The 9,238-nt window shown below is 50.1% G+C and overlaps 1 protein-coding gene across 3 annotated transcripts in view; it reads left to right on the forward strand.

Annotated features, from left to right (window-relative positions):
• The first annotated feature begins 866 nt into the window (after positions 1–866).
• The window catches only part of mre11a (MRE11 homolog A, double strand break repair nuclease), a 26,740-nt gene continuing 18,368 nt past the window's right edge, over positions 867–9,238 (forward strand). Inside the window, exons 1-9 of one of the 3 annotated variants that reach the window (XM_052468156.1) lie at positions 867–1,019; positions 1,644–1,767; positions 1,862–1,994; positions 2,086–2,246; positions 3,050–3,137; positions 3,237–3,493; positions 5,769–5,954; positions 6,097–6,268; positions 8,416–8,496. In XM_052468156.1, coding sequence (XP_052324116.1) covers positions 1,748–1,767; positions 1,862–1,994; positions 2,086–2,246; positions 3,050–3,137; positions 3,237–3,493; positions 5,769–5,954; positions 6,097–6,268; positions 8,416–8,496 — 1,098 coding nt within the window. In that variant the 5' untranslated portion in view covers positions 867–1,019; positions 1,644–1,747. Of the gene's footprint in view, positions 1,020–1,099; positions 1,514–1,643; positions 1,768–1,861; positions 1,995–2,085; positions 2,247–3,049; positions 3,138–3,236; positions 3,494–5,768; positions 5,955–6,096; positions 6,269–8,415; positions 8,497–9,238 lie in introns of those variants that run through there. The other 2 variants (XM_052468158.1, XM_052468157.1) reach the window with 2 other exon arrangements.

Consider the following 9,238-nt stretch of genomic DNA (forward strand, 5'->3'; position numbering starts at 1 on the left):
AAAACATGTTCAATACATACTTGTACATGTGTGAAACAGGACAAATATAGGAACCCACCAAATGTGTCCTATTACACACACTGCCAGTGGTGGAAAAAGTACCCAACTGTCATACTTGAGTAAAAGTAAAATACCTGAATAGAAAATGAGTCAAGTTAAAGTAAAAGTCACAGAGCAAACTTCTACTTGAGTAAAAGTCTAAAAGTATTTAGATAAAAAATATACTTAAGTATCAAAAGTGAAAGTATAAACCATTACAAATTTCTTATATTAAACAAACCAGACAGCACCATTTTCTTGTTTTTGATTTATTTAAGGACATCCAGGGGCCACTCCAACATTCAGACATCATTTAAAAATGAAGGGTATGTGTTTAGTGAGTCCTCCAGATCAGAGGCAGTAGATGACCAGGAATGTTCTGTTGATAAGTGTGAATTGGACCATTTTCCTGTCCTGCTCATAAAAATGTATGGAGTAAAATGCATGGAGTAAAAAATACAATGTTTTCTTAAGGAATGTAAGTGAAGTAGAAGTAAAAGTAGTCAAAAATATAAATAGTAAGATACCAGATACCCCAAAAAAACGACTTACGTAGAACTTTAAAGTGTTTTCACTTAAGACCTTTCCACCACTGCATACCGTGCTCTCACTGCCCTCTAGTGAGTAGAGAGTATATTCTGACATCATTCTATCCTAATCTCCCATTTGTTCCTAATCTCTCATGTCTCTAAAATAAAACCTCTATGCCGCTATAGCCGATTTAGACCTAAAATTGAACATGTCCTACACTGCTCACGCCGGCGCACTACAAATCGAGCGCATCGAACTCTGCTTCATGGAGTTTATCGTCTTCTTTTTGGGATTTGCTGTTTTTCTTCGTCAGACATAGTATGGCTTCATGCGGAGGCTTCATGTAAAGAAAACTACATTTGCCTCTCGGAAACGACGTTTCTTGTGCTAACTTCCGTAAGGGGAGTTGTTCACATGTACACAATAATCGAGCGCGGGGAGTAGGAGAGGTGCGTGGTTTGTGAAGAGTAGCGTGTATAATGGAATTAGCTCGTACTTGAGAACATAATATTCACATGGGGGTCAGATATGCCAGTTGTGGTATCATCTAATGCACAGTCATTTCTAAGATTAGACCATTTTACTAGCCGCTTTATACCAGCTAGAGTTAGTTAGCGCGCTAACGTTAGCTAAATGTGCTTTTAATGCGTTGTTGGAGCCTTCATTGGCTAGCTAACTGCAGTGCTCTTAGTTAATATGTAACGTTATGCATTAACCTCCGGAAGTCCTAACCTTACCTAACTGCTTAGGTGGAAATGCAAAACTGTAACGTTACCTTAGTCGTTAGATCAGCGTCAAGGCCGGAGAAAATTCAACTTAATCCGTGTATTCAGCCATTTGTCATATTGGATCCAGGAGTCTTTCCTACAGTTAGCCGAGCTGGCCCAACCTCAGAATCATAGCTATCGGAGATTTGCATTGGCTCACAATGTTGTGGCAAACAGTATGACCTGACCAGGGAAAACTCTGTGCCCCAATTACAGGCTATAAGTTAAGGCTACAACCAGACTTTTCTTTCTCACCCTGTCTGTCTGTCTCTCTGTCTCTCTGTCTGTCTGTATGTCTGTCTGTAGGTGACATCTCCGGAGACTTGTTAACTGTATTGATACAGGTGTTGACATCACTCACTACCTCTGCTGCTGAAGGGTTCTCTGCTCTGGACCCGTTTCCATTCAACATGACATCAGAGAACACCCTGTATGTAACATCACAATAATCTGTCTCCTCGTGGTGTAGTTGTCACTGAGTGCATCTGGAGACTCTGGGGTTCTGATTGTGCTTCTGTTGCCAGGGACGATGAGGACACCTTCAAGATCCTGATCGCCACGGATATTCACCTTGGTTACCAGGAGAAAGATGCTGTCCGTGGCAACGACACGTTCAACACCTTCGACGAGATCCTGAAGTGTGCCAAACAGAACCAAGTGTGTGTGTGTGTGTGTGTTTGTGTACAGAGGTGTGTGTGTAGAATGTAATTTCTCTCTCCCTCACACTCACCTCTGTCTCTGTCCGCAGGTTGACTTCATCCTGTTGGGAGGTGATCTGTTCCATGAGAACAAGCCTTCCAGACGCTGTCTTCACTCCTGCATCTCTCTGCTGAGGAAGTACTGCATGGGAGACACTCCTATCCTCTTCGATGTCCTCAGTGACCAGGCTGTCAACTTCAGCAACAGCAAGTCAGTCTTTGTGTTAGCCCTGAGGTGGCGATGTTAGCCCTGAGGTGGCGATGTTAGCCCCGAGGTGGCGACGTTAGCCCCGAGGTGGCGACGTTAGCCCCGAGGTGGCGACGTTAGCCCCGAGGTGGCGACGTTAGCCCCGAGGTGGCGACGTTAGCCCGAGGTGGCGGCGTTAGCCCCGAGGTGGCGACGTTAGCCCGAGGTGGCGGCGTTAGCCCCGAGGTGGCGACGTTAGCCCCGAGGTGGCGACGTTGGCGTGGCGACGTTAGCCCCGAGGTGGCGGCGTTAGCCCCGAGGTGGCGGCGTTAGCCCCGAGGTGGCGGCGTTAGGCGTGGCGACGTTAGCCCCGGCGTGGCGTGGCGACGTTAGCCCCGGCGTGGCGTGGCGACGTTAGCCCCGGCGTGGCGTGGCGACGTTAGCCCCGGCGTGGCGTGGCGACGTTAGCCCCGAGGTGGCGAGGCGACGTTAGCCCCGGCGTGGCGTGGCGACGTTAGCCCCGAGGTGGCGTGGCGACGTTAGCCCCGAGGTGGCGATGCGACGTTAGCCCCGGCGTGGCGTGGCGACGTTAGCCCCGAGGTGGCGTGGCGACGTTAGCCCCGAGGTGGCGATGCTAGCCCTTGCTTGGACAGCATCCTCACACTTTTTTAAAATTGCTGAAAACCCATACATCACCTGTCACAAATGTTGAATAATATTCTAGTTGAACTTACTAGATAAAATATCCACCCATTATTAAAGACTTTCCAAGTGGGTTGTATGTAAAGTACAGTATGTGCATCAAATGTTTCTCTGTGTGTTCTCAGGTTTCCGTGGGTGAACTACCAGGATGAGAACCTGAACATCTCCATCCCCGTGTTCAGCGTGCACGGTAACCATGACGATCCTACAGGGGTAAGCTCCGTTGCCACGGTTTCAGTCATCCATCTTGAACCACATGCGTATATGTCTGTATCTCTATGTGTAACTCTATCTCTCTCGTCTCCAATCCAGGCGGATGGTCTGTGTGCGTTGGATCTCCTGAGCTCTGCCGGACTTGTCAATCATTTTGGCCGCAGCCAATCAGTAGAGAGGATAGAGATTAGTCCCGTCCTCCTGCAGAAAGGCAGCACTAAGCTAGCCCTGTACGGCATCGGCTCTATTCCTGATGAGCGCCTCTATAGGATGTTTGTTAACAACCAGGTGACCATGCTCCGCCCCAAAGAAGACCAGGACCAATGGTTCAACCTCTTCACCATCCACCAGAACAGGTGTGTGTGTGTGTTTATACCATCCACCCGAACAGGTGTGTGTGTATACTGTCCACCAGAACAGGTGTGTGTGTATACTGTCCACCAGAACAGGTGTGTGTGTATACTGTCCACCAGAACAGGTGTGTGTGTATACTGTCCACCAGAACAGGTGTGTGTGTATACTGTCCACCAGAACAGGTGTGTGTGTATACTGTCCACCAGAACAGGTGTGTGTGTATACTGTCCACCAGAACAGGTGTGTGTGTATACTGTCCACCAGAACAGGTGTGTGTGTATACTGTCCACCAGAACAGGTGTGTGTGTATACTGTCCACCAGAACAGGTGTGTGTGTGTACTGTCCACCAGAACAGGTGTGTGTGTATACTGTCCACCAGAACAGGTGTGTGTGTATACTGTCCACCCAAACAGGTGTGTGTGTATACTGTCCACCAGAACAGGTGTGTGTGTATACTGTCCACCAGAACAGGTGTGTGTGTATACTGTCCACCAGAACAGGTGTGTGTGTGTACTGTCCACCAGAACAGGTGTGTGTGTGTATACTGTCCACCAGAACAGGTGTGTGTGTATACTGTCCACCAGAACAGGTGTGTGTGTATACTGTCCACCAGAACAGGTGTGTGTGTATACTGTCCACCAGAACAGGTGTGTGTGTATACTGTCCACCAGAACAGGTGTGTGTGTATACTGTCCACCAGAACAGGTGTGTGTGTATACTGTCCACCAGAACAGGTGTGTGTGTATACTGTCCACCAGAACAGGTGTGTGTGTATACTGTCCACCAGAACAGGTGTGTGTGTATACTGTCCACCAGAACAGGTGTGTGTGTATACTGTCCACCAGAACAGGTGTGTGTGTATACTGTCCACCAGAACAGGTGTGTGTGTATACTGTCCACCAGAACAGGTGTGTGTGTATACTGTCCACCAGAACAGGTGTGTGTGTATACTGTCCACCAGAACAGGTGTGTGTGTATACTGTCCACCAGAACAGGTGTGTGTGTATACTGTCCACCAGAACAGGTGTGTGTGTATACTGTCCACCAGAACAGGTGTGTGTGTATACTGTCCACCAGAACAGGTGTGTGTGTATACTGTCCACCAGAACAGGTGTGTGTGTGTATACTGTCCACCAGAACAGGTGTGTGTGTATACTGTCCACCAGAACAGGTGTGTGTGTATACTGTCCACCAGAACAGGTGTGTGTGTATACTGTCCACCAGAACAGGTGTGTGTGTATACTGTCCACCAGAACAGGTGTGTGTGTATACTGTCCACCAGAACAGGTGTGTGTGTATACTGTCCCCCAGAACAGGTGTGTGTGTATACTGTCCACCAGAACAGGTGTGTGTGTATACTGTCCACCAGAACAGGTGTGTGTGTATACTGTCCACCAGAACAGGTGTGTGTGTATACTGTCCACCAGAACAGGTGTGTGTGTATACTGTCCACCAGAACAGGTGTGTGTGTATACTGTCCACCAGAACAGGTGTGTGTGTATACTGTCCACCAGAACAGGTGTGTGTGTATACTGTCCACCAGAACAGGTGTGTGTGTGTACTGTCCACCAGAACAGGTGTGTGTGTATACTGTCCACCAGAACAGGTGTGTGTGTATACTGTCCACCAGAACAGGTGTGTGTGTATACTGTCCACCAGAACAGGTGTGTGTGTATACTGTCCACCAGAACAGGTGTGTGTGTATACTGTCCACCAGAACAGGTGTGTGTGTATACTGTCCACCAGAACAGGTGTGTGTGTATACTGTCCACCAGAACAGTATACTGTCCACCAGAACAGGTGTGTGTGTATACTGTCCACCAGAACAGGTGTGTGTGTATACTGCCCACCAGAACAGGTGTGTGTGTATACTGTCCACCAGAACAGGTGTGTGTGTATACTGTCCACCAGAACAGGTGTGTGTGTATACTGTCCACCAGAACAGGTGTGTGTGTATACTGTCCACCAGAACAGGTGTGTGTGTATACTGTCCACCAGAACAGGTGTGTGTGTATACTGTCCACCAGAACAGGTGTGTGTTTATACTGTCCACCAGAACAGGTGTGTGTGTATACTGTCCACCAGAACAGGTGTGTGTGTATACTGTCCACCAGAACAGGTGTGTGTGTATACTGTCCACCAGAACAGGTGTGTGTGTATACTGTCCACCAGAACAGGTGTGTGTGTATATGCTAAGTGTGTGTGTGTGTGTGGTACTGTATGTGTGTGTTTTACAAAAGCCACATCTCTGAGGTGTGTGTGTGTGTGTGTTGCAGGAATAAGCATGGGGCCACCAACTACATCCCAGAGCAGTTTCTGGATGACTTTCTGGACCTGGTAGTGTGGGGTCATGAACATGAGTGTCTGATAAACCCCAGCAGGAACGAACAGCGGCTGTTCTATGTCACCCAGCCTGGTAGCTCTGTTGCCACATCACTGTCCCCCGGAGAGGCCGTCAAGAAGTACGCCAACACACACACACACACTCTTTAATACACGCTCAAACAGCACTCGCTGTGTGTGTTTGTCTGCGTATTTGTATGCCCTTGTGTGTGTTCCTGTGTCCGCGTGTGTCATTGCCTGCGTGTGTGTGTGTGTGTGCAGGCACATAGGTCTGCTGAGGGTGAAGGGGCGTAAGATGAACCTTCAGAAGATCCCACTGCACACGGTGCGTCAGTTCTTCATCCAGGACCTGGTCCTCTCAGAGCACCCTGACCTCTTCAACCCTGACATGCCCAAGGTCAACCAGAGGGTAGAGGCCTTCTGCCAGGAGAAGGTGAGCACAAGGTGCTCTTTCTCTCTCGCTCGCTCTTTCTCTGCCTGGCTGTCTGTCCCTCTCTCTCTCGCTCTTTCTCTGCCTGGCTGTCTGTCTCTCTCTCGCTCGCTCTTTCTCTGCCTGGCTGTCTGTCCCTCTCTCGCTCTTTCTCTGCCTGGCTGTCTGTCCCTCTCTCGCTCGCTCTTTCTCTGCCTGGCTGTCTGTCCCTCTCTCTCGCTCTTTTTCTGCCTGGCTGTCTGTCCCTCTCTCTCTCGCTCTTTCTCTGCCTGGCTGTCTGTCCCTCTCTCTCTCGCTCTTTCTCTGCCTGGCTGTCTGTCCCTCTCTCTCTCGCTCTTTCTCTGCCTGGCTGTCTGTCCCTCTCTCTCTCGCTCTTTCTCTGCCTGGCTGTCTGTCCCTCTCTCTCTCTCTCGCTCTTTCTCTGCCTGGCTGTCTGTCCCTCTCTCTCTCTCTCGCTCTTTCTCTGCCTGGCTGTCTGTCCCTCTCTCGCTCGCTCTTTCTCTGCCTGGCTGTCTGTCCCTCTCTCGCTCGCTCTTTCTCTGCCTGGCTGTCTGTCCCTCTCTCGCTCGCTCTTTCTCTGCCTGGCTGTCTGTCTCTCGCTCGCTCTTTCTCTGCCTGGCTGTCTGTCCCTCTCTCGCTCGCTCTTTCTCTGCCTGGCTGTCTGTCCCTCTCTCTCTCGCTCTTTCTCTGCCTGGCTGTCTGTCCCTCTCTCTCTCGCTCTTTCTCTGCCTGGCTGTCTGTCCCTCTCTCTCTCCCTCTTTCTCTGCCTGGCTGTCTGTCCCTCTCTCTCTCGCTCTTTCTCTGCCTGGCTGTCCCCCTCTCTCTCTCGCTCTTTCTCTGCCTGGCTGTCTGTCCCCCTCTCTCTCTCGCTCTTTCTCTGCCTGGCTGTCTGTCCCCCCTCTCTCTCTCGCTCTTTCTCTGCCTGGCTGTCTGTCCTCTCTCTCTCTCGCTCTTTCTCTGCCTGGCTGTCTGTCCCTCTCTCGCTCGCTCTTTCTCTGCCTGGCTGTCTGTCCCTCTCTCGCTCGCTCTTTCTCTGCCTGGCTGTCTGTCCCTCTCTCGCTCGCTCTTTCTCTGCCTGGCTGTCTGTCTCTCGCTCGCTCTTTCTCTGCCTGGCTGTCTGTCCCTCTCTCGCTCGCTCTTTCTCTGCCTGGCTGTCTGTCCCTCTCTCGCTCGCTCTTTCTCTGCCTGGCTGTCTGTCCCTCTCTCGCTCGCTCTTTCTCTGCCTGGCTGTCTGTCCCTCTCTCGCTCGCTCTTTCTCTGCCTGGCTGTCTGTCCCTCTCTCGCTCGCTCTTTCTCTGCCTGGCTGTCTGTCCCTCTCTCGCTCGCTCTTTCTCTGCCTGGCTGTCTGTCCCTCTCTCGCTCCCTCTTTCTCTGCCTGGCTGTCTGTCCCTCTCTCGCTCCCTCTTTCTCTGCCTGGCTGTCTGTCCCTCTCTCTCTCGCTCTTTCTCTGCCTGGCTGTCTGTCCCTCTCTCGCTCGCTCTTTCTCTGCCTGGCTGTCTGTCCCTCTCTCTCTCGCTCTTTCTCTGCCTGGCTGTCTGTCCCTCTCTCTCTCGCTCTTTCTCTGCCTGGCTGTCTGTCCCTCTCTCTCTCGCTCTTTCTCTGCCTGGCTGTCTGTCCCTCTCTCGCTCGCTCTTTCTCTGCCTGGCTGTCTGTCCCTCTCTCGCTCGCTCTTTCTCTGCCTGGCTGTCTGTCCCTCTCTCGCTCGCTCTTTCTCTGCCTGGCTGTCTGTCCCTCTCTCGCTCCCTCTTTCTCTGCCTGGCTGTCTGTCCCTCTCTCGCTCGCTCTTTCTCTGCCTGGCTGTCTGTCTCTCGCTCGCTCTTTCTCTGCCTGGCTGTCTGTCCCTCTCTCTCTCGTTCTTTCTCTGCCTGGCTGTCTGTCCCTCTCTCGATCGCTCTTTCTCTGCCTGGCTGTCTGTCCCTCTCTCGATCGCTCTTTCTCTGCCTGGCTGTCTGTCCCTCTCTCGATCGCTCTTTCTCTGCCTGGCTGTCTGTCCCTCTCTCGATCGCTCTTTCTCTGCCTGGCTGTCTGTCCCTCTCTCGCTCGCTCTTTCTCTGCCTGGCTGTCTGTCCCTCTCTCTCTCGCTCTTTCTCTGCCTGGCTGTCTGTCCCTCTCTCGCTCTCCCTGACTCTGTGTGTATTTACCGTTCCCAGGTGGAAGCGATGATTGAGGAAGCAGAGCGAGATCGACTAGGAAACCCCCTTACCCCTGAGAAGCCCCTCATACGCCTCAGAGTGAGTGAGACACAAGTAACATTTTATACTTAAGCAATAAGGCCCGAGGGGGTGTGGTATATGGCCAATATACCACGGCTAAGGGCTGTTCTTATGCACAAGTCCCTGGATACAGCCCTTAGTCGTGGTATATTGACCATATACCACAAACCCCTGAGGTGCCTTATTGCTATTATAAACTGGTTACCTGGTTACCAATGTAATTAGAACAGTAAAAATAAATGTTTTGTCATACCCGTGGTATACGGTCTGATATACCACGGCTGTTAGCATTCAGCGCTCAAACCACCCAGATTATAATACATGTTATTCTGTTGAACACTGCAACAGCATCAAGGCATCATTTCTCAAGGTACAATTTACAATTCACACTTTTTCTATTTCTCTGTCACACTTTTTTCCCCTTTCTCTCTCTCTCTCTCTCTCTTCAATTACATAGACTTTATTGACATGGCAAATTAAATGACTTAAATTGTGAAAGTATACATAACAAAAATGGTGGGACCAACAGCAACAAGTCATTAATAGCAGGAGTGGAAATGTGATTACCATTAATTAACAGCAACTACAACAACAATATTAATGAGAATAACAATTAAGTCAATAGTAGTAGATCAGTCTCAACATGACATGGTATGAAAGACAAACCAAATCTAAAAAGGGAAATATTATTGACATTACATTGGACTCTTCACCCTGTTGTCCCTCAGACACATACAGTACTTGGATGCCAAAACATTTC

This window comes from Oncorhynchus keta, chromosome 18, assembly GCF_023373465.1.
Source record: "Oncorhynchus keta strain PuntledgeMale-10-30-2019 chromosome 18, Oket_V2, whole genome shotgun sequence".
NCBI classification, from domain to species: Eukaryota; Metazoa; Chordata; class Actinopteri; order Salmoniformes; family Salmonidae; genus Oncorhynchus; species Oncorhynchus keta.